Source organism: Ranitomeya imitator, chromosome 1 (assembly GCF_032444005.1).
Source record: "Ranitomeya imitator isolate aRanImi1 chromosome 1, aRanImi1.pri, whole genome shotgun sequence".
NCBI lineage: Eukaryota > Metazoa > Chordata > Amphibia > Anura > Dendrobatidae > Ranitomeya > Ranitomeya imitator.
This window is the reverse complement of record NC_091282.1, coordinates 349,406,264-349,431,881: the sequence shown is the minus strand read 5'-3', so window position 1 is coordinate 349,431,881 and position 25,618 is coordinate 349,406,264. Positions and strand designations below refer to the sequence as shown.

At 45.5% G+C, this 25,618-nt stretch overlaps 1 protein-coding gene across 2 annotated transcripts in view; it reads left to right on the top strand.

Moving 5' to 3' along the window:
* The window catches only part of SF3A1 (splicing factor 3a subunit 1), a 61,199-nt gene that overhangs the window by 31,047 nt on the left and 4,534 nt on the right, over window positions 1–25,618 (top strand). The window contains exons 2-9 of one of the 2 annotated variants that reach the window (XM_069760148.1): window positions 3,822–3,940; window positions 4,809–5,010; window positions 7,693–7,950; window positions 9,849–9,923; window positions 20,545–20,695; window positions 21,938–22,131; window positions 23,718–23,835; window positions 23,928–24,113. In XM_069760148.1, coding sequence (XP_069616249.1) covers window positions 3,822–3,940; window positions 4,809–5,010; window positions 7,693–7,950; window positions 9,849–9,923; window positions 20,545–20,695; window positions 21,938–22,131; window positions 23,718–23,835; window positions 23,928–24,113 — 1,303 coding nt within the window. The remainder of the gene's footprint in view (window positions 1–3,821; window positions 3,941–4,808; window positions 5,011–7,692; window positions 7,951–9,848; window positions 9,924–20,544; window positions 20,696–21,937; window positions 22,132–23,717; window positions 23,836–23,927; window positions 24,114–25,618) is intronic. The other variant, XM_069760149.1, reaches the window with a different exon arrangement.

The window sequence follows — 25,618 nt, the reverse complement described above, 5'->3', positions numbered from 1 at the left end:
GGAAAAATTATAGCTCTCAAAATGTGGTAACGCAAAAAATATTTTTTGCAATAAAAAGCGTCTTTCAGTGTGTGACAGCTGCCAATCATAAAAATCCGCTAAAAAACCCGCTATAAAAGTAAATCAAACCCCCCTTCATCACCCCCTTAGTTAGGGAAAAATTAAAAAAATGTATTTATTTCCATTTTTCCATTAGGGCTAGGGTTTGGGCTAGGGTTTGGGCTAGGGTTTGGGCTAGGGTTTGGGCTAGGGTTTGGGCTAGGGTTTGGGCTAGGGTTTGGGCTAGGGTTTGGGCTAGGGTTTGGGCTAGGGTTTGGGCTAGGGTTTGGGCTAGGGTTAGGGCTAGGGTTAGGGCTATGGTTAAGGCTACAGTTAGGGTTGGGGCTAAAGTTAGGGTTAGGGCTACAGTTTGGGTTGGGGCTAAAGTTACGGTTAGGGTTTAGATTACATTTACAGTTGGGATTAGGGTTAGGTGTGTGTCAGGGTTAGAGGTGTGGTTAGGGTTACTGTTGGGATTAGGGTTAGGGGTGTGTTTGGATTAGGGTTTCAGTTATTATTTGGGGGGTTTCCACTGTTTAGGCACATCAGGGGCTCTCCAAACGCGACATGGCGTCCGATCTCAATTCCAGCCAATTCTGCGTTGAAAAAGTAAAACAGTGCTTCTTCCCTTCCGAGCTCTCCCGTGTGCCCAAACAGGGGTTTAACCCAACATATGGGGTATCAGCGTACTCAGGACAAATAGGACAACAACTTTTGGGGTCCAATTTCTCCTGTTACCCTTGGGAAAATACAAAACTGGGGGCTAAAAAATAATTTTTGTGGGGGAAAAAAAGATTTTTTATTTTCACGGCTCTGCGTTATAAACTGTAGTGAAACACTTGGGGGTTCAAAGTTCTCACAACACATCTAGATAAGTTCCATGGGGGTCTAGTTTCCAATATGGGGTCACTTGTGGGGGATTTCTACTGTTTAGGTACATTAGGGGTTCTGCAAATGCAATGTGACACCTGCAGACCATTCCATCTAAGCCTGCATTCCAAATGGAGCTCCTTCCCTTCCGAGCCCTCCCATGCGCCCAAACAGTGGTTCCCCCCCACATATGGGGTATCAGCGCACTCAGAACAAATTGGACAACAAATTTTGGGGTCCACTTTCTCCTGTTACCCTCGGGAAAATACAAAACTGGGGGCTAAAAAAATAATTTTTGTGGGAAAAATTTTTTGTTTTATTTTTACGGCTCTGCATTATAAACTTCTGTGAAGCACTTGGTGGGTCAAAGTGCTCACCACACCTCTAGATAAGTTCCTTAGGGGGTCTACTTTCCAAAATGGTGTCACTTGTGGGGGGGTTTCAATGTTTAGGCACATCCGTGGCTCTCCAAACGCAACATGGCGTCCCATCTCAATTCCTGTCAATTTTGCATTGAAAAGTCAAACAGCGCTCCTTCCCTTCCGAGCTCTCCCATCCGCCCAAACAGTGGTTTACCCCCACATATGGGGTATCAGCGTACTCGGGACAAATTGTACAACAACTTTTGGGGTCCAATTTCTTCTCTTACCCTTGGGAAATTTAAAAATTGGGGGCGGAAAGTTAATTTTTGTGAAAAAATGATTTTTTATTTTTACGGTTCTACATTATAAACTTCTGTGAACCACTTGGTGGGTCAAAGTGCTCACCACACATCTAGATAAGTTCCTTAAGGGGTCTACTTTCCAAAATGGTGTCACTTGTGGGGGGTTTCAATGTTTAGGCACATCAGGGGCCATCTCCATTCCAGTCAATTTTGCATTGAAAAGTCAAATGGCGCTCCTTCGCTTCCGAGCTCTGCCATGCGCCCAAACAGTGGTTTACCCCCACATGTGGGGTATTGTCGTGCTCAGGACAAATTGTACAACAATGTTTGGGGTCTATTTTCTCCTGTTACCCTTGGTAAAATTAAACAAATTGGAGCTGAATTAAATTTTTTGTGAAAAAAAGTTAAATGTTCATTTTTATTTAAACATTCAAAAAATTCCTGTGAAGCACCAGAAGGGTTAATAAACTTCTTGAATATGGTTTTGAGCACCTTGAGGGGTGTAGTTTTTAGAATGGTGTCACACTTGGGTATTTTCTATCATATAGACCCCTCAAAATGACTTCAAATGAGATGTGGTCCCTAAAAAAAAATGGTGTTATAGAAATGAGAAATTGCTGGTCAACTTTTAACCCTTATAACTCCCTAACAAAAAAAAATTTTGGTTCCAAAATTGTGCTGATGTAAAGTAGACATGTGGGAAATGTTACTTATTAAGTATTTTGTGTGACATATCTCTGTGATTTAATTGCATAAAAATTCAAAGTTGGAAAATTGCGAAATTTTCATAATTTTAGCCAAATTTCCATTTTTTTCACAAATAAACGCAGGTACTCTCAAATAATTTTTACCATTGTCATGAAGTACAATATGTCACGAGAAAACAATGTCGGAATCACTGGGATCCGTTGAAGCGTTCCAGAGTTATAACCTCACAAAGGGACAGTGGTCAGAATTGTAAAAATTGGCCCGGTCATTAACGTGCAAACCACCCTTGGGGGTAAAGGGGTTAAAGACAGGCTTGTGACTTTTTCCTTCTTAAGGGTATGTGCACACGTCAGGATTTCTTGCAGGAATTTTCCTGACAAAAACTGGACATTTCTGCCAGGCATCCGCATGCGTTTTTTGACACTTTTTTTTGTGCGTTTTTTCCCCAAATGCATAGAATTGCGTGAAAAACGCTGAAAATCCGCAAAAATAATGAACATGCTCATCTTTTTACCGCGATGCGTTTTTTTCGTGGAAAAAAAACGCATCCATGTGCACAAAACATGCAGAATGCATTCTAAATGATAGAATGCATAATATATGCGTTTTTAATGAGTTTTTAGCGCGAAAAAACGCAAAAAAAACCTGAACGTGTGCACATAGCCTAAATTGTCTTGCTTGGTCCTTCAGACAGCGTACTGTGTACTAATGTTTGCCATATACGTTCCCTCATTAGGTATATTTCTCTTGTGCCTTTCCAGCATTGTTTTCTATTGTTTTCAGGATTTGGCTTGCGCTCCTGTTTATAAAGCAGCCTTTGTGTTCCAGAATGTGCGCATATGTATGTTCTGTAAATATTGAACTGGTTTTTGTAAATTGAGATTTTGAACAATAGCAGTTTGGCTGTGTTCACAGGCTGCGGATTTTGCTGCGGATCCGCAGCTTTTCCGCAGCTGCGGGTCCGCAGCAGTTTCCCATGCCTATTCAGTACAATGTAAACCTATGGGAAACGCAATCCGAAGTGCACATGCTGCGGAAAAAAACGCGCGGAAACGCAGCGGTTTACATTCCGCAGCATGTCACTTCTTTGTGCTGAATCCGCAGCGGTTTTACAGCTGGTCCTATAGAAAACCGCAGGTGTAAAACTGCAGTGGAATCCGCACAAAAACCGCTGTAAATCCGCAGGAAAAATGCAGTGTTTATACCCTGCGGATTTATCAAATCCGCTGCTGAAAAATCTGCAGTGGACCATTCTACGTGTGCACATAGCCTTTAAGTTTTTTTTCTTTTAAGGCCACAGCTTTCCAAGCAGTTTGTCTGCTTGCCTTTTGTTCAGGAGTTGGCAGAAGAAGCTTTTAAAGGGCATGTCATCAGAAAATAACATTTGCATTTATCAGTACTTTTTTTTGTTTCCACATCAAAAAAATATCTTGCCATTTCCAAGTGCTCACACTGCGCAGATGGACTATCCTGTAGTTCTTATGTTTCCGGTGTTGTATAGAATTATGTTGGTTACTCACTGTTTTTACACTTTCTACAGCAGCAGATGGAGGAGGAAAAGAAGGAAGAGGTCATTCCATCGAAGCCCATTGTGGGAATTATCTACCCTCCGCCAGAAGTCAGAAATATTGTTGACAAGACTGCAAGCTTTGTGGCAAGGTAAATGAGTTTTTATTTGGCTGACCTTTCTGACTACTTAACATATGCTATATCATGTCTTCATAAAAGGTACCTTCACACTAAACAACTTCACAACGATATCGCTAGAGATCCGTGACGTTTCAGTGTCCTGGCTAGCGATATCGTTGTGTTTGACACGCAGCAGCGATCAGGCCCCTGCTGTGCCATCGTTGGTCGCTGCAGAAAGTCCAGAACTTTATTTCGTCGCTGGACTCCCTGCAGACATCGCTGAATCGGCGTGTGTGACGCCGATTCAGCGATGTCTTCACTGGTAACCAGGGTAAACATCTGGTTACTAAGCGCAGGGCCGCGCTTAGTAACCCGATGTTTACCCTGGTTACCAGCGTAAAAGTAAAAAAAACAAACACTACATACTTACCCTCTGCTGTCTGTCCCCGGCGCTCTGCTTCCCTGCACTCCTCCTGCATCCTGTCAGCGTCGGCCAGCCGGAAAGCAGAGCGGTGACGTCACCGCTCTGCTGTCCGGCCGCTGTGCTCAGTCAGTGCAGGAAAGCACAGCGCCGGGGACAGACAGCGGAAGGTAAGTATGAAGTGTTTGCTTTTTTTACTTTTACGATGGTAACCATGGTAAACATCGGGTTACTAAGCGCGGCCCTGCGCTTAGTAACCCGCTGTTTACCCTGGTTACTGGCATCGTTGGTCGCTGGAGAGCGGTCCGTGTGACAGCTCTACAGCGACCAAACAGCGACGATGCAGCGATCGACATCGTTTTCTGTATCTCTGCAGCGTCGCTTAGTGTGAAGGTACCTTAACGTTGTTGTGACTTTGAGAACTACCCGATAGGTTTCTAATAATTAAATGTGGTATGAACTTTTGTCATTCTCCAGGAATGGTCCAGAGTTTGAGGCCAGAATCCGCCAGAATGAAATTAACAACCCTAAGTTTAACTTCCTAAACCCAAATGACCCATATCATGCCTACTACCGTCACAAAGTCAATGAATTCAAAGAGGGAAAAGCACAGGAACCCTCTGCAGCCATTCCGAAGGTCATGCAGCAGCAACAGTCCATACAGCAACTTCCTCAGAAGGTAAGCAGCCAGAGCCAGTGACTCAAGTCCTTCTCCTTGCAGCTTAGACATTTTCTAAACATTACTTTGCAAAGTGGATGGTAAAGTTTGGCTACATTCATTTACAAGAGGATTCCAATCACACACATTAATCGCATGTATGACAACAGAAACCACTGATGCAGTTCAATACCAATACTGGTTCAATGCCTTTTTACAAGGACTAAATCAATAAGATCAGGGACACTCCAAAATATAGAACTCCTACACAAACACACGGAGTACATGTCCAAAAAGTCAAATCATAAAACTATAGTTTATTAAACAGTTATACAAAAAAATCACACACAAATCATGATAAAAACCGCTTATCGTTGACTGGGCACATAGAGGGCTTATGTGTGAAACCACAAAAGGACAACAAAAACACTGAAAACCAACAGGCTGGGCAGGCTGGCATCAAAGGGTTATACCCCCAATAAGTTAAATGCCTTAGGCTACTTTCACACTAGCGTTTTCTGCAATCCGTCACAATGCGTCGTTTTGCAGAAAAAACGCATCCTGCAAAAGTGCTTGCATTATGCGTTTTTTCCCCATAGACTTGCATTGACGACGCATTTGCGACGGATTGCCACACGTCGTATCCGTCGAGCGACGGATGCGTCGTGCTTTGGCGGACCGTCGGGAGCAAAAAACGCTACATGTAACGTTTTTTGCTCCTGACAGACCGCTTTTTCCGACTGCGCATGCGTGGCAGGATCTCCGCCCCCACCTCCCCGCAACTTACAATGGGGCAGCGGATGCGCCGGAGAAATGCATCCGCTGCCTCCATTGTGCAATGCGTTAAATGCTAGCGTCGGAATCTCCCCGACGCATTGCGACGGGGAGATTCCGACGCTAGTGTGAAAGAAGCCATAGCATGCATAGTGCAATAAAAGTGCAGATATTTGGCCAGTGAGTTTCCTTAGAGCGGTATATGCTCTCCCTGATTTAGCCCTCTACTTTGGGACATTTGTTCTGATTTTTCATCTGCCCTTTTATTGCACTATGAACTTTGCATGCTATGACATTTAACTTATTGGGGGTATAACCCTTTGATGCCAGCCTGCCCAGCCTGCTTGTTTTCAGTGTCATTGTTGTCCTTTTGTGGTTTCACACATAAGCCATATATGTGCTATGTCAATAAGCTGTTTTTATGATTTTTGTGATTTTTTTTTTTTTTTTTTTGTATAACTGTTTAATGAACTATATTTTTATGATTTGACATGTACTCATGTGTTTGTGTAGGAATTAATAGCATGTATGTAGGAAATACCATAAGAGTCTGATAAATAGGAATCGTACCTAACTGGAAGATGACTGTTTTTATTCCAGCGCACTAACATTAAAGTATATGGAGGTAGTAGAAGTGGCTGACCAAATACTGCATTGTGTTGCAAACCTGTCCATGAGACCTTTTTTTCCCCTTGGTCACAGTACCAGTCTTTGGCTTACTACTTGCCAGATAGTTTTCACATCCTGTGAATTAAGGCAGTTTTGTATTGTAATGTGGTTTTTATCAGAGCAGCTGAAAATGGTAAACATGGTTCTATTCCCTTTTTACCTTTACAAGCCACCTAGCCCAAATGGATGGTTTATTTCCTGTAGGGTGGGTCCTATTTTGCCTCACGGTGCGGTATTTAGCGAGATTTGACAATTGTGGCTTGCAAGCTGGTCCTTGGAACAGAGAGAGGAAATTGTCATGTTTACGCAGTCCTGCCTGACCGACAGGTTCCCTTTTTGATGGGGTTATTGATCACCTTTAAAGCTTTTCACCAACATCTTAGGGTGTAGCTAAATACTCATCTTGCCAATCATCCTCTGCAGTTTTCTATCTTGGCATCAGTGAAGTTTCGATGCTGACGTGACCAAACTGTATCTAAAGGGGATATCCGGGCTGGGACTTTTTGAAAAACAAAGAATATGCCTAGCCACTAACAGGCAGGTAGTTGCTATTTCCTTGCCTGTCGTGCATGGCTCTGTTCTTGCCCTGTCAGAGCGCTCTTGCCCGTGATTCGGCCGCCTCTGCTGACACGTTGCTAGAGCTGCTGATTCTTTTCCGCTCTGCTCTGTCGACGGTGCGTGACTTTCAACGTCCTTCTGATTGACAGCCGACTCGCCCAGTTAGGCAGCAGTAATCTGACTGACAATCAGAATGATGTTGGAAGTCCCACCCTGTCCATAATGGAGTGGGAAAATAATCTTCCTCACTGTTGACGTGACGTCAGCAGAGGCAGCTATATTGCTGACTGGGAAGAACTGCACTGTACACAACAGACAGGTAAGTAGCAACTACCTGCCTGTTTGTGAAAAACAAAGAATGTGCCTAAGCAGGAAGTTCTGGATATCCCCTTTAAGGTCACCTCTTGCAATGTTAACATGTCCATGTCGAAGTGTCATTGCTAGAAGCCATGATGCAGAGACCAATCGGTGAATAGTATTCTGTTTAGTGAATGCCATTCTAATCTTTTGGCAGCAAATTTCAAGGAGCTGTGCATCCCTTTTACTGACCCCCATATGCACATGAGATGGCTCTAACAATCAGGTAAAATTTAACCCTTTAAATGAAATGAAAGCAAAATCTCTTGATATCAAATATTTTAAAATGAAGCGGTAATAAAATTTAAGGACGGTAATTAAATTTTCTGACTAATTTCTTGCCAGGTCCAGGCTCAAGTTGTCCAAGAGACCATCATTCCAAAGGAACCCCCTCCAGAGTTTGAGTTTGTGGCTGATCCGCCTTCCATATCTGCCTTTGATCTTGATGTGGTGAAGCTGACAGCTCAGTTTGTTGCTCGCAATGGCCGACAGTTTCTCACACAACTGATGCAAAAGGAGCAGAGGAATTACCAGTTTGATTTCCTTCGACCTCAGCACAGTCTTTTCAATTACTTCACCAAGCTTGTGGAGCAGTACACCAAGGTATTTAGTGGTCTATGCTTCTTGATTTTGGGTTTCAACGTACTTTCATTTTGTAGCCCCTCTCTTGTTAGTTAAATTTGTTAAATAAATGGGGGTAATAGAAAGGATTTGTACTTTCCACAAATTTTGCATAAATCAATAGTACAGGCGATTATAAGAAACGTAATGTATCTGATCACATAAAAACACTTCCTTTCTCACTTATCAGACACTTCTTACCCTTCCTCTGCTTATCCATGATGAAAAATCAGCTCCATTCCATCATGGCCGGAAGAGACGGATTCCAGGGCCGATTTTAAACAAAGTGGGGCCCGAAATGCTAACACATTGCACCATTACAGGGAATCATTTTGGTTGTATTTGCGTGCGCTGAGTTCAGGCTGTTAAGAGAATGATCAATAATATTGAAGTTGTTCGATGCAGCTGAGGGCTGATAAGCATGAAAAAAGGTATTGAACAAAGAAATAACACCACAACTTGTACAGTGCACTCCCCATAGTGTGACGTGCAGTATAGTGCACTTCCCATAGTGTGGCGTGCAGTTCAGTGCACTCCCCATAGTGCGCCAGTATTATGGCCACCATGTGCTCGCTCACTGATATAAAAAAAATACATGCAATACTCACCTCTCCTTGTTCCCCCTGTGCAGCATGTCTCCTCACCTCTGCAGCCCCACTGCCGAGCAGAGTGTGGTGCGCAATGAAGTGACGTAATTGCGCCTGCTGCGTCAGAGGGGGATGATTGGAGAGGGAGCGTCACGTGACGCTCTCTCCGCCATCATTGCTTTCAACTCTATTGGCACCTATGATGCTGAAACAGTTGAATGTGTGATGAGGAAGGGGCACTGGCACCGGGGCCCCATAGCAGGGAAGTGGGTACCCTAGGCAGATGTCCAGTCTGCCTGCCCCTAATTGCCGACCCTGCAGGTGTCGCGTAACACAGCCAGTTGCCCTCTATGGAGGGGCAGAGTGAACAGCAGGGAAGGGAAGAGGTAGCTAAAATAAATCATGCAGAGCTCTATAGCAGGTGTTTTATTCCCCTCTCTGTGCTGTCTATGGGGAAAAATCACGGCAGCTCCTCGCCTCCACGCTGTTGATTACAGATGGAGCATGCAGAGAGGGAAAACTGGTGAGCATGCAAGATATATGGTAAGTCACATATTGGCCAGAAATTGTCATTCCTCATTTACGCACATAGGACGCCTCTAAAAAGTTACTTGAACGCACAGTTACCGTTCAATCTACTTGACATTATTATCAGTGTATAAATATTTTCAGTGGTGCATTATTTCTGTTCTCCACTATCAGGCCACATTCACACTATCAGTATTTGGTCAGTATTTTACCTCAGTATTTGTAAGCCAAAACCAGGAGAGGAACGATCAGAAGAAAAGTAAAATAGAAACATATGCACCACTTCTGTATTTATCACCCACTGCTGGTTTTGGCTTACACATACTGATGTAAAATACTGACCAAATACTGAACGTGTGACGGCAGCCTTAGACTCACCTAGGATAGGTTCTCTGTTATCGGGTGTTTCACAGGAAATCGTATAATTTGCTGTCTTTTTCACATTTCCCACATGCAATGAATAAGGTCTTACAACCGAAACGCATTTGCTAGCGATTTTCATCTTTTTGTATGAAGCTGAAACTTCTTTTTATAATTATTGCTGAATAAAGAAAGGCTTTGAAGGAAAAAAACACGCTTGTTCATCTGTTTCCCTGCATTATTTCTGTTTAGTCTGGTTCAGGAGGCAGCTGGTTAAGCTGTGAGTCATTTAGCTGTTCTGCAAGTGACTGGCTTTATTACAAAGTTATTAATAAAGATGACTGTGAGCGCGCCTGCCCTGACACTGGATAGCACTTGGTAAGTGATCCTATTCGTCTGTTTCAGATCCTGATTCCTCCAAAGGGATTAATCGCCAAGCTGAAGAAAGAGTCTGAGAACCCCACCGAGGTTTTAGATCAGGTAATTAAAAAAACACCACTTCTTACATTTTTTTTTGTTTTTGCATGGTTTTCGTTTTAGAAATAATTACTTATTGAAAAATTGAACACTACAGTAGCTTTAAAACAAACTTAAACCAAAATTTGCAAGCCTCTATCAGCAGTTCTTACATGTGGAGACAATAGATGATGGAAGAGTACTTTTGTTTAAAGGGAAGTATCAGAAAGTGACTTGTTTACATTAGATTTTTGTGTAAAATGTATGTTAAAGGTATTAGCAATTTTTTTTTTTAAATATCCCAATTTGTTTTATATAAAGTTTAAAAAAAAACAGTCTGTTTAGCCAGTGAGAAATATATAAAAAAATATATAAATATAAATATATATATATTTTTTTTATATATTTCTCACTGGCTAAACAGACTGTTTTCTCCTTCACCACATTGGGGGACACCAGACCATGGGTGTTATGCTGCTGTCACTAGGAGGCTGACACTAAGTTGAGACAAAAAGTTGGCTCCTCCCCTGCAGTATACACCCTCATGCTGGCTTCCAGAGACCCAGTTCAAGCTTAGTGTCTGTAGGAGGCACACTGGATTTAACCTTTTCTTACTGGACGAAGGGGCGACGGAACCTTTCAAGGCTCCGATCTCCCCGAACCAACAACAGACGAGCACGGGAGTTCACCTCTCCGTATCCTCTCCTGCGACGTGGGATGCCACTGCCTGAGCTGATTTTTTTTGAGGGGGTGACGGGCCCTTCAAGGGACCGATCTCCCTCCCCTCCTTACAGACGAGCGCATGGAGTGTCCTCCATGTATCCTCCTGCAGCCAAGCCTATTGCCGGACATTCTGCCCTGCCCACCAGGTTTTACCCTCGGCTGTTCAGAGGCTCTCTGCATTGTGGCGTCCGTGCAGCCCCCACTGCATCACCACTGAGAAAGCGGATGATGGAAGGAGGCGGACGGTTCCTCTCCACCCCCCTCTTATGGGGATGGTGGATAGAGGCTTCCCCAACCCTGCACCATCCTATCCACGCCGGGCACAGCTAACCTGCCGCAAGCTGCTCCGCAATTCCCCTCCATACAGGGTAAGTGCCACTTGGGGGGGAGGGGGGGGGAAATCGGTCTTTCCGGCGTTCCTGGAGGGCTCATCTGTTAGGGTCCCCGCAGGGCTGCTAGGCGCGTTTTCCGGCAGTCTGCGGCCGTGCGCCGGGCTGAAGCCATAAATTTAGTCCCCGACTTTGGCCTAGTGCGGGCCACATCCCGATAGGCCCAGCAATCATTTTGCGGCTCTGCCCCCGGACCTGGCGCTTCTCGCTCTGCGAGATTACCCTCACAACTCCCGGCGGCCATCTTTCTTCCTCTACATGCCGCAGCTCCCATCAATCTGCACGTACCAGCGGTTTTTCTTCTGGACGCCGGTGTTCTCCTCTATCAGCGCCACCTCATCTCTTGCAGGACACAGGACCTGGGTAAGGAGACCGCATTAGGTGCTTCCCTGCAGCGTTACCCTCGCTTCCATCTAGCAGCGTTTTCTGTTACTTATATTGGTACATCATGTCGCAGTCAAGGACCAAAAAGACCACCAAGGTGCATACTACTTTTTTTACTGCATGTACCACCTGCCAGGCTCCACTTCCTCAGCCTCAGTTCCCTTCTCTGCTCAGCCTGCGATGTCCAATGTACCCAGGAGCCCTCCGCCGCCACCGACCCTGAGTGGGCCGTGTCAGTCACAGTCCATAGATTCTTTAGCCAAAGCGATTAAATCCCTTCATGACCCCTCTGGGGAGTGGGGTACTCTTATTCCGTGGTTAAGAGATCCCTCCATAACAGAGGAATCATCGGCCAGCAGGGACCGCTCTCACCAGAAGGAGGTACGGTCATTCAAAAAAATGGATCCGAACTACTTCTCCTGAGCATTCACCATGCCATTCAGCCTCTGGTAGCTCCACTTCTCGCTCACCCTTTCCAGGGCTTCGCAGCGATCATGACTCTGAGTATGAGTCTGATGCATCCTTAGATCCGGATTCTCCGGAGTTTAGATCTACTGTTGACTCCCTCATCGAGGCAGTCAATCATGCGCTAAAAGTGGACAATGACCCTAATTCGGCTCCGGATCATTCGGTTTCCTTTTACGAGAACCAAGCATTCCCATAAGGTTTTCGCCAGATTTCCTGGATATAGTCCGGCGACACAGGGAGCTCTTTACGGGCAAAAAGGCCCTGGAATCGAAGTATCCCTTTTCCGCAGATCTTGTTAAAGATTGGACGGAACATCCACTAGTGGATCCTCCGGTATCGCTCTTGGCTACCAAAACGCTTTTATTAGTACCTGATGGGGCTTCAATTAAAAATCCCACAGAATGCCAGTTAGATTCCCTGGCTTGCTCAGTGTATGAAGCCTCAGGTTCCTCTCTATCGCCTTCCTTCGCTGCGGCTTGGGTCGCCAAAGCAATGGTTTTCTGGGCAGATGCCCTTGCAAAATCCATTCAGGAACAGGATCTTCCGTCTGAGGCGGCAGATCTCGCCAAACAAATTGCCATGGCTGGAGATTATGTGATGTACGCGTCTTTAGACGCAGCGGACTGTGCGGCAGCTGCGGCTTCAAATGCCATCACCATTAGGAGAGCTATTTGGCTTAGACTGGCGCGCAGATTCCTCCTCAGTCTCTGATTTCCCTTCCCTTTCAGAGCGGACGTCTTTTTGGAGAAAAATTAGACCAGCTTATTTCCGATGATACAGGTGGGAAGAGCAAGTTCCTCCTGCAACACAGGCCTAAAGCTGCCTTTCAGCTCCAACAATATTTTAGTTTTCGGCCCTTTCGCAGTAGCCCATTCTGGTCCAACTCCACAGCCTCGTCCAGATCAGAACGATCTCCACGCACAGACAGAGACACTCGACCTTCGTACAGGCCGAATAAGTCCTGGCGAGGAAAGTCTAGACAACCCAGAACCAGAGGGTCCAGGCCTGCTAGATTTCATTCACAATGACTCGGGGAGTATTCCAGTCGACACCTCCAAAGTAGGCGGACGCCTTCTTTTTCAACAAGTCTGGCTTTCCGTTGTCCACGACTAATGGGTCAGAGATCTGGTGTCTTCTGGAGCCGCATGAATAACTTTCACTGGAGTAGGTGGTAACTGTACTGACCGCAAATCCTGATCTAACATTGCAACTAGAAGTAGCCGTGGGGTGTGCCTAACAAACCCTAGACACCTCGTCACAGCCGGAGGACTAAATACCCCTATAGATGGAAATAGGAATACTATCTTGCCTCAGAGCAGAACTCCAAAGGATAGGCAGCCCCCCACGAATATTGACTGTGAGTAGGAGAGGAAAGACACACACAGGCAGAAAACAGGATTTAGCAAAAGAGGCCACTCTAGCTAAAATAGGAAAGGATAGGACAGAATACTGTGCGGTCAGTATTAACCCCTTCATGACCCAGCCTATTTTGACCTTAAAGACCTTGCCGTTTTTTGCAATTCTGACCAGTGTCCCTTTATGAGGTAATAACTCAGGAACGCTTCAACGGATCCTAGCGGTTCTGAGATTGTTTTTTCGTGACATATTGGGCTTCATGTTAGTGGTAAATTTAGGTCAATAAATTCTGCGTTTATTTGTGATAAAACGGACAGTTGGCGAAAATTTTGAAAATTTCGCAATTTTCACATTTTGAATTTTTATTCTGTTAAACCAGAGAGTTATGTGACACAAAATAGTTAATAAATAACATTTCCCACATGTATACTTTACATCAGCACAATTTTGGAAACAAAATTTTTTTTTGCTAGGAAGTTATAAGGGTTAAAATTTGACCAGCGATTTGTCATTTTTACAACGAAATTTACAAAACCATTTTTTTAGGGACCACCTCACATTTGAAGTCAGTTTGAGGGGTCTATATGGCTGAAAATACCCAAAAGTGACACCATTCAAAAAAAATGCACCCCTCAAGGTACTCAAAACCACATTCAAGAAGTTTATTAACCCTTCAGGTACTTCACAGCAGCAGAAGCAACATGGAAGGAAAAAATGAACATTTAACTTTTTAGTCACAAAAATTATCTTTTAGCAACAATTTTTTTTTATTTTCCCAATGGTAAGAGAAGAAACTGAACCACGAAAGTTGTCCAATTTGTCCTGAGTACACTGATACCTCATATGTTGGGGTAAACCACTGTTTGGGCGCACGGCAGGGCTTGGAAGGGAAGGAGCGCCATTTGACTTTTTGAATGAAAAATTGGCTCCACTCTTTAGTGGACACCATGTCACGTTTGGAGAACCCCCGTGTGCCTAAAAATTGGAGCTCCCCCACAAGTGACCCCATTTTGGAAACTAGACGCCCCAAGGAACTTATCTAGATGCATAGTGAGCACTTTGAACCCCCAGGTGCTTCACAAATTGATCCGTAAAAATGAAAAAGTACTTTTTTTTTCACAAAAAAATTCTTTTAACCTCAATTTTTTCATTTTCACATGGGCAACAGGATAAAATGGATCCTAAAATGTGTTGGGCAATTTCTCCTGAGTACACCAATACCTCACATGTGGGGGTAAACCACTGTTTGGGCACATGGTAAGGCTCGGAAGGGAAGGCGCGCCATTTGACTTTTTGAATGGAAAATTAGGTCCAATTGTTAGCGGACACCATGTCGCGTTTGGAGAGCCCCTGTGTGCCTAAACATTGGAGCTCCCCCACAAGTGACCCCATTTTGGAAACTAGACCCCCCCCAAGGAACTTATCTAGATGAATATTGAGCACTTTAAACCCCCAGGTGCTTCACAGAAGTTTATAACGCAGAGCCATGAAAATAAAAAATAATTTTTCTTTCCTTAAAAATGATTTTTTAGCCTGGAATTTCCTATTTTGCCAAGGGTAATAGGAGAAATTGGACCCCAAATGTTCTTGTCCAGTTTGTCCTGAGTATGCTGATACCCCATATGTGGGGGTAAACCACTGTTTGGGCACACGTCGGGGCTCAGAAGTGAAGTAGTGACGTTTTGAAATGCAGACTTTGATGGAATGCTCTGCGGGCGTCACGTTGCGTTTGCAGAGCCCCTGATGTGGCTAAACAGTAGAAACCCCCCACAAGTGACCCCATTTTGGAAACTAGACCCCGAAAGGAACTTATCTAGATGTGTGGTGAGCACTTTGAACCCCCAAGTGCTTCACAGACGTTTACAACGCAGAGCCGTGAAAATAATAAATACGTTTTCTTTCCTCAAAAATAATTTAGCCCAGAATTTTTTATTTTCCCAAGGGTTACAGGAGAAATTGGACCCCAAAAGTTGTTGTCCAGTTTCTCCTGAGTACGCTGATACCCCATGTGTGGGGGTAAACCACTGTTTGGGCACACGTCGGGGCTCAGAAGTGAAGTAGTGACGTTTTGAAATGCAGACTTTGATGGAATGGTCTGTGGGCGTCACGTTGCGTTTGCAGAGCCCCTGGTGTGCCTAAACAGTAGAAACCCCCCACAAGTGACCCCATTTTAGAAACTAGACCCCCCAAGGAACTTATCTAGATATATGGTGAGCACTTTGAACCCCCAAGTGCTTCACAGACGTTTACAACGCAGAGCCGTGAAAATAAAAAATCATTTTTCTTTCCTCAAAAATGATGTTTTAGCAAGCATTTTTTTTATTTTCACAAGGGTAACAGGAGAAATTGGACCCCAGTAATTGTTGCGCAGTTTATCCTGAGTATGCTGGTACCCCATATGTGGGGGTAAACCACTGTTTGGGCACACGTCGGGGCTCGGAATTGAGGGAGCACCATTTGACTTTTTGAATACAAGATTGGCTGGAATCAATGGTGGCGCCATGTTGCGTTTGGAGACCCCTGATGTGCCTAAACAGTGGAAACCCCTCAATTCTACCTCCAACACTAACCCCAACACACCCCTAACCCTAATCTCATCTGTAGCCATAACCCTAATCACAACCCTAACCACAACCCTAACTCCAACCCTAACCCTAAGTCTATGTGCCCACGTTGCGGATTCGTGTGAGATTTTTCAGCATCATTTTTGAAAAATCCGCGGGTAAAAGGCACTGCGTTTTACCTGCGGATTTTCCGCGGATTTCCAGTGTTTTTTGTGCGGATTTCATCTGCGGATTCCGCACGGTATTTTCCGCACATTGGGCACTGCGGATTTGGTTTTCCATAGGTTTACTTGGTACTGTAAACCTGATGGAACACTGCTGCGAATCCGCAGCGGCTAATCCGCTGCGGATCCGCAGCCAAATCCGCACCGTGTGCACATAGCCTAATTCTAAAGGTATGTGCACACGCTGCGGATCCGCAGCAGTTTCCCATGAGTTTACAGTTCAATGTAAACCTATGGGAAACAAAAATCGCTGTACACATGCTGCAGAAAAACTGCACGGAAACGCAGCGGTTTACATTCCGCAGCATGTCTCTTCTTTCTGCGGATTCCGCAGCGGTTTTACAACTGCTCCAATAGAAAACCGCAGTTGTAAAACCGCAGTGAAATGTGCAGAAAAAACATGGTAAATCCGCCATAAATCCGCAGCGGTTTAGCACTGCGGATTTATCAAATCCGCAGCGGAAAAATCCGCAGAGGAACAGAATACGTGTGCACATACCAAAACCCTAACCCTACCCCTAACCCTAGCCCTATTCTAACATTAGTGGAAAAAAAAAAAATATTTATTTTTTTTATTGTCCCTACCTACGGGGGTGACAAAGGGGGGGGGGGTCATTTATCATTTTTTTTTTTTTTTATTTTGATCAAAATGCACCTTGAACGAATCTGCCGGCCGGCAGATTCGGCAGGCGCACTGCGCATGCGCCCACCATTTTGGAAGATGGCGGCGCCCAGGGAGAAGACGGACGGACCCCGGCAGGATCGGTAAGTATGATACGGGGGGGGGGGATCGGAGCACGGGGGGGGGGGGGGGGGTGGAACGGAGCACGGGGGGGGGGGGGGGGGGGTGGTGGAACGGAGCACGAGGGGGGGGTGGAACGGAGGGGGGGGGGGGGGTGGAACGGAGCACGGGGGGGGGGGGGGGTGGAACGGAGCACGGGGGGGGGGGGTGGAACGGAGCACGGGGGGGTGGATCGGAGTGCAGGGGGGGTGATTGGAGCACAGGGGGGGGAGGGGGTGATTTGAGCACGGGGGTGAGCGGACAAGAGCACGGGGGGGAGCGGGGCAGTGTACCGGACAGATCGGAGGGCTGGGGGGGCGATCGGTGGGGTGGGGGCACATTAGTATTTCCAGCCATGGCCGATGATATTGCAGCATCGGCCATGGCTGGATTGTAATATTTCACCCGTTATAATAGGTGAAATATTACAAATCGCTCTGATTGGCTGTTGAAAGTGAAACTGCCAATCAGAGCGATCGTAGCCACAGGGGGGTGAAGCCACCCCCCCTGGGCTAAACTACCACTCCCCCTGTCCCTGCAGATCGGGTGAAATGGGAGTTAACCCTTTCACCCGATCTGCAGGGACGCGATCTTTCCATGACGCCACATAGGCGTCATGGGTCGGATTGGCACCGACTTTCATGACGCCTACGTGGCGTCATGGGTCGGGAAGGGGTTAAAACCCTTCCAAAAATATCCACAGCAGATTATACAAAAAATTCCTCCATCTAACTAAAGACGTGGAACGTATATCTGCAACTCCAGAGAATCCTACACACAGAGCAGAAATACAATCAAAAATCCAGCACACAGCATGTGTGCCATAGAAAAAAAAACAGACACTTATCTTTGCTGAATTGGCAGCTAAGCAGGAGAAACCAGACAGAGGTCCAACACCTCCCAATGACAACTGGCAAGGACTAATGAATCCTGCAAACCTAAATACCCCAGTCAGAATTGCAATCAGCAGATACACCTGACCAGGACTGCAGCCCAGGGACAACTGCATTACCACCTACAACCACCGGAGGGAGCCCAAAAGCAGAATTCACAACCGCACCCTATCTTGGACCTGAAGCTCCTAAACAAGTACGTAAAAGTTCGGCACCTCAGGATGGAGTCCCTCCGGTCAGTCATTTCCTCAATGGAGACGGGAGTTCCTAGCATCAATAGATAACAAAGATGCTTATCTTCATATCCCAGTCTTCCCGCCACATCAAAGGTTCCTCCGTTTCGTCATCCAAGAGGACCATTTTCAATTCACGGCCTTGCCACTGCGCCCAGGGTATTCAGAAAGGTCATGGCGGCTGTCATGGCCGTTCTTCACTCTCGAGGAGTGGTCGTGTTGCCATACTTAGACGACCTCCTGATAAAAGGTCCCGATCCGCCGGCTGGTGGTAACTACCAACGCCAGTCTCCTCGGTTGGGGAGCTGTGTTTCGAGACCACACTGCCCTGGGGCGTTGGACATTTCGGGAGTCAACACTTCCTATAAACATCTTGGAGATTCGAGCGATCAGACTTGTCCTGAGACGTTTTCACTTCCTGCTCGCGAGTCGCCCGATTCGAATTCAATCGGACAAAGTCACAGCGGTGGCGTACATAAACCATCAGTGGGGTACCCGCAGCAGGGCGGCGTTGCAGGAGGTCTCCCACATTCTCCGTCGGGCCGAGGCCAACCACTCCACCATTTCCGCAGTGCAAAAACTAGGCGGCTGGTTTTCTCAGCCGTCAGGGTCTCTCCTCGGGAGTGGGAACTCCATCCAGAGGTTTTCTGGCAAATCTGCCTTCGCTGGGGAACGCCGGACGTGGATCTGATGGCGTCCAGACTGAACGCCAAAGTTCCCAACTTCATAGCACGTTCTCGGGATCCCAAGGCCATCGGGGTGGATGCACTGATATCCCCATGGCATCGGTTCCAACTCCCGTACGTGCTTCCTCCGCTTCCCTTACTGCCGAAAGTGATCCGAAAAATCAAGACTGAGGGGGTTCCGGTGATTCTTGTCGCTCCGGATTGGCCAAGTCGCGCATGGTACGCGGAGCTCGTTCAACTCGTATCCGAGGTCCCCTGGCGGTTACCAGACCGCCCAGATCTGCTTGGCCAAGGGCCGATCTACCACCAGAGCTCAGGGACCCTACGTTTAACGGCATGGCTGTTGAAACCTGGATTCTAACTCAAGCTGGTTTCTCCCAGCAGGTCATTCCCATCATAAGCGCTTACAAAGCGTCTTCCGCTTGCATTTATCACCGCACCTGGAAAACCTTCTTCTCATGGTGCAGGCTCCGCGGTCGCCCTCCGCTTGTTTTCTCAATTCCTTCCATTTTGGATTTTCTCCAGTCCGGCTTGGATTCCGGCCTGGCGCTCAGTTCCCTCAAGGGTCAGATCTCAGCGTTATCTGTGTTGTTCCAACGTAAGATTGCTGCCAACTTACAAGTCAGGACCTTCATTCAAAGGGTTCTCCCACGTGGTACCTCCCTACAGAATGCCGTTAGAGACCTGGGATCTCAATTTGGTTCTGAGTGTTCTTCAGGAATCTCCGTTTGAACCTCCTGCTCTGTCACACTGACTGTCCTCTCCTGGAAGGTGGCCTTCCTTGTAGAAGTAACATCTATCAGGCGGGTCTCAGATTTGGCCGCACTATCCTGCCGGGCGCCTTTCCTTTCACCAGGACAAAGTAGTCCTACGCCCATCTCCGGCTTTTCTCCCTAAGGTGGTCTCCTCTTTCCACCTTAATGAAGATCGAATTCATCCCTCTTTCTGCCCACAGCCAAAACATAGGGTCGAAAAGGCCCTTCACACCCTGGACGTGGTACGGGCCCTTAAGAGGTACATTTCTAGAACTGCTCCTTTCCGCAAATCGGACTCCCTCTTTGTGCTCCCGGAGGCTCACAGAAATGGTTTAGCCGCGTCTAAGGCCACAGAAGACTGACTTTGCAGACCCAGCAGCATGGTTGCTCCACTGGACTGAACTGTGGACTCTCCTATGCTACATGCAGAGGAAGCATTGCCTCTGTTAACAATAAAGGGGCTGTCCTCTACTAGGACAACCCCTTCTTGATCTAAGGGTATGGCACCAATTAAAATAAAGCTTATACTCCTCTCCTGAGCTGGTGGCGGTGTCTGTAGTCGGGCATCAAGAGGAAGTGAGAGCAGCTGCAGCACCGACTTCCTCTTTTCCTCTTGATGTTCGATTTGTCCAAAGGCGGGATCAGTGACGCCAGCACTGATTGGGCACTGGGCTCAAGTGTCCTGACAACCACACAAGAGCCCCGGGAACGTGGGTGCCGACACTCCTGGAACAGCGCCTGCATGAGAGGCAAGTATCGGCTTTTTTTATTTTAACGGGGCTAAACCTGTGATATGTGAAGGGGTTGTCCAAGTAGTGGACAATTTCTTTAAACTACTGCAGGTCACTGATCCTGTTTGGATCCAGCAATCCATCCATCAAGCTCCAGAGATGTGCTTGCTACCTGTATAGCAAATTTCTTGCAAGCAGTAGCTTATGTCTAGGCCACTGCTGGTACTAGTTCCTCTGGTCTTGAATGAAGAGGATTTTTAATAAACGCTTAGCAATTTTGCCCATTTTTAAAAAGTTGATGTAACCCATTCAATTAAACTTTCTTTTTTTTTTTTTAAATAAAAACCTGTATTTACTTCTGCTAACTAACCTTTTTTACATAATTTTCTAGAAACCTTATTTATGCTTGTGTGTGAATAGGTGTTTAAGATTTGCTCACTTTGCAACTGTACATTTAGGTTCGTTACCGTGTAGAGTGGGCAAAGTTTCAGGAGCGGGAGAGAAAAAAAGAGGAGGAGGAGAAGGAAAGGGAGCGTGTTGCTTACGCCCAAATAGATTGGCATGACTTTGTCGTAGTGGAGATTGTTGACTTCCAACCGAATGAACAAGGTAAGGGAGAAAATAAATATTACTTGTTCAACCAGAGTACTTTAAGGGGTTGTTATAACTTCTCTTCTCCAGGAGCACATTGCTCCTGGCTTCCTGCTTTGCATGCATGGGTTTTTCTGCTCCTAAAGATGAACCGTTTGGACCATGCTGTTAGAAAATGTGCTCTTTCCCAGGCTGTTAGGCTAAGTTCACCTTTGCACTTGGGGGGCTTTGCGGAGGGCTGTGTACGTCCTCCGTTAAACCCCGCATACTTCTGCATGTGTCCTGCGTACCTATCTTTAACATTGGGTACGCAGGACATGTGGATGCGTTGTGTTGACCTGACCACATGGGAACGTAACAAGTTGCGTTTTGTATGGACAGTAGGCTCGTCAAAAGACACATTTGCATGTCCTGCGTACCTAATGTTAAACATAAATACGCAGGACGCATGCAGAAGTAGGCGGGGCTTAACGGAGGACATACGCAGCCCTCCGCAAAGCCCCCCAACGCAAATATGAACCTGGCCTAAGCGAGGCTGCTTTACCTCTGCAGCATGGGAGAACAACAAGGGCAGTGAGGCTTGAAGGAGTCCGTGAGCTTCAGAACAGAATGGGCTCTAAAGCATGGAGCCTGGTAGTGGCGCTCAATTTTCCTTACCTAGGTAACCAGCAACTTAAAGTTAACAGGGTGGCTGCTAACGTGGGCAACAAGCTACAGACTATAGAATTTTAAAATCCTTTAATTCTTGGAAATGTTGAGAATTTTTCTTAAGTTAAATTTAACCACATAGGAACTTGCTGCAACCCCTTTTAAGATTCTGGTGTGCTGCATTTTTTTTTCTGTGTATTACTATGTATTTTACATGAATAGTATAACTTTGCATAGTACCTGGTGCAACTCTTTACTGCATTGTTCCATCAATGCAATATTGTTTTTCGTTAAGCGAAAATGTTTGTCTGCTATCCTGGAATCCGAAATAAAGTACAGGATCCGATCATGGTTTATGTAGTAGTCGCCAGTTACATGATCTATGTAGAGAAATGGCAGAAGAGAAGTTGCTGCCTTTAATTGATCTAGATTTTATGAATAACTGTCATCTTCAGAATGAATAGGCACAGGTTAAAAAAAAAAAATATGAATGACTCCAGAAGTTTATTTCTCCGCCCAAAAAAAAAACCTAGTGTATTCTCCCCTAAACTAGTGATTGTGGTGTTGGTGTAAAGTTAAAATCTAGTAGTAACTTGAGTTTGTGTTTTATAGGTAACTTTCCTCCTCCCACATCACCTGAAGAACTGGGTGCTCGTATTTTAATCCAAGAACGATACGAGAAGTTTGGAGAAAGTGAGGAAGTGGAGATGGAGGTTGAATCTGATGATGAAGAGGAAGTGAAAGACAGCAAGACTGAAGAATCCTCTCAAATGGATCAGGACACGCAAGTGCAAGATATGGATGAAGTAAGGCTTCATCTTGTGTTTTACTTTGATTATTCACTTCCTTTTATAGGTGTATTTTAGTTGTAGTAACTAAATGCACCAAACAATAAAACACTTGGGTATGTGCACCCGAGAACCTACAAAGAGCATTATTATCAGAAAGTATATATGGTAGCATACACTACATCATAAGCGGTGTAATCACTGGAATTGGAGTCTATCTACATCATGCTGCTCTCTGATTAGGTGACAAAAAGCTGGTAACATAATAACATAGTATTTAAGGTTGAAGGAAGACTTTATGTCCATCTGGTGAGATTAACTTTAAGGCCGGAGTCAACTACCGTATAACACAGCCGAGTGCTATGCGATAAAACATTGGATAACACTCGGCCAAGTGTTATACTATGGCAGATCACATCTGCGATTATTTTCTCATGCTGAGACTCTGCTCACTTGAACCCATACAAGTCTATGGGTGCAAGTGAAAAATCTCAGTGCACTCGGATGTCACCCGAGTGCAGTGTGATTTCAGCCAGCAGCAGAGGAGATGGAGAAATGACTTCTCTGTCTCCACCACGGCTGTGCTTCGATCCTGGCATGCAAGAGGATCAGAGCACTGTCACTCGGCGCACACTCGCAGCAGGCAGGAGCCGAGGTTCTTATACATATCGCATCCAGTGCTCTTACATCGGATGCTATACCATAGTGACTCCAGCCTAAGCATTTTAGTCCAGTAAAATCTTTTTAAAAAGTTGCAAATCTTCTGTGTAACACATAGGTGCACAAAATTCTTTTGACTGTTTTATGCCAGGTACATCATACTTTGAAAAGTGAACAGGGCTTAAAATAGGGACATGGCCTAACGTACCCTGATGTAGTCACTATAATTTATGAGAAATTATAGCAAAAACTGTAGTCTATTCCATGACTATAGTAGAATTTCTAATTTGACCCTCAAACAGCCGAGAAAAAGCATAAAATTAATTACCGTATATACTCGAGTATAAGCTGAGATTTTCAGCCCATTTTTTGGGGGCTGAAAGTCCCCCTCTCGGCTTATACTAGAGTCATACCCAGGGGTCGGCAGGGGAGGGGGAGCGGGGGCTGTCTAATTATACTCACCTGCTCCTAGCGCGGTCCCTGCACGTCCCTGGTTCTCCGGCTCTGCAGCTTCTTCCTGTACTGAGCGGTACCCATAGGGGTGGAGCCGCATATTCATTACTGTAATGAGCGGTAACGGTGACGCTCAGTAGAGGAAGAAGCTGCAATATGGATATCCAAAAACACTTAACCTACTGATGTCTCAATTAATTTTTACTTTTATTGGTATCTATTTTTACTTTTGACATTTACCGGTAGCTGCTGCATTTCCCACCCTAGGCTTATACTCGAGTCATTACGTTTTCACAGTTTTTTGTGGCAAAATTAGGAGGGTCGGCTTATATTCGAGTATATACGGTAATAGGTGCACACCTCTCAATTTAATTTGACACATCTTCTGGATTAAAACTGGTATTTTCTCATAGACTTCTATCACTGCAAAAACACCCATACCAAAAAATCCACCAGTTAAAACGTGTGAAAATGTGTTTTTTTTATTATAGGGTTCTGATGATGAGGATTATGCACAAAAGGCTCCTCTTCCTCCTGAGACACCAATGCCTCCTCCTTTACCTCCAACTCCAGACCAAGTGATTGTGCGCAAGGATTATGATCCCAAAGGTTCATATACATGTTGCTTGTTTAGCTCATAAATGAGTGTTCAATTCGTGTTCCTTTTATTTACGTTCTGTATATTTTCCCTGTACTTTCAGCTTCAAAGCCTCAGCCGCCTGCTCCTCCATCTGATGAATATCTAGTATCACCGATCACTGGCGAGAAGATTCCTGCCAGCAAAATGCAAGAGCACATGCGTATTGGCCTTTTGGATCCACGTTGGCTGGAGCAGAGAGATCGCTCTATTCGTGAAAAACAAGGGGATGATGAAGTATATGCCCCAGGTGAGAAGGTTTACCTATGCTAGTTACACAAAGAGGGATACTATCTGCATGTTTTTGCTACCTCATCTGAGAGCAGCATAATGTAAGCTGAGACCTTGAATCCAACTATATATCACTTAGTTTACTGGCTGCAGCAGCTGTGATGGGTTTTAGATTCAGCTATGCAGCGGAGCTGAGGAAGCTAACCCCGCCCCCACCAGGCTCTTTATATACAGTGTCTGTACACAGTGGGGCGCTCATCACAGGAAGGGGCGTGTCTTGACTAGCATGCACGTGCTGCTTTGTCACGCCAATTATATAATCTCCTGGTGCTATAACAATCATTCCAAGCAAAAAAAAAAAAACAAGGAGCTTGATGGTTTTGCTTGCTTGATAACAAACATCCATGAAATCTGTATTTAGCCCCAACATCACATCATGCGGTCTTCAGATTACGAATTCAGCAGGAAAAAAGAAAGAAACCAGAACGTATCGTTCCTAATCACGTCTGACCACTTTTAACTAACAACCCAGCATAGCCAGCCACTAGACTCTAAAACTTAACATTTAATATGTATACCTCTAAAATTATGTGTACTTTAAAAACAATTAGGTGCTCATGTTTAAACGTGCACTAGACAAGAAAAATGGCATGATCTCACCCAATTGCTGTCTCTCTTCTTGCTGTAGATTCTTGTGCTTATTGAGAGCACGGCATGGGACGGAGACCAATAGACCTTTTCCATTGGGGGGGAGAAGAAAAGGAAAAAAAAAAAAGATATAGGTAGGTGGGGGGGAAGGGTTTGAAGCTATCTTCCCTGTCGTGCCCCGTGTATAAGACTCCCGCCCTAACAAGGGCAGTCCCCAAGTTTGAGCCTACTTAATGAAGCCCTTTGGTTAGTATAACCACCCTGGATGATATGTCCTCTTTCTCTTCCCAACGCGTTTCCCTCCCCGTTACGGGGGTTCATCAGGGGAATAAAATGTCCAGGTTAATGGAGGTATTCTGCAGTGGCAGACATAACCTTATTCAGCGGCGTCCTCCATGTGAGGATAAGGCAGTCCCCCCCTTATCCTCACATGGAGGACGCCGCTGAATGAGGTTATGTCTGCCACTGCAGAATACCTCCATTAACCTGGACATTTAACCTGGACATTTTATTCCCCTGATGAACCCCCGTAACGGGGAGGGAAACGCGTTGGGAAGAGAAAGAGGACATATCATCCAGGGTGGTTATACTAACCAAAGGGCTTCATTAAGTAGGCTCAAACTTGGGGACTGCCCTTGTTAGGGCGGGAGTCTTATACACGGGGCACGACAGGGAAGATAGCTTCAAACCCTTCCCCCCCACCTACCTATATCTTTTTTTTTTTTTTTTTTTTTTTTTCTTCTCCCCCCCATTGGAAAAGGTCTATTGGTCTCCGTCCCATGCCGTGCTCTCAATAAGCACAAGAATCTGTAACAAGAAGAGAGACAGCAATTGGGTGAGATCATGCCATTTTTCTTGTCTAGTGCACGTTTAAAC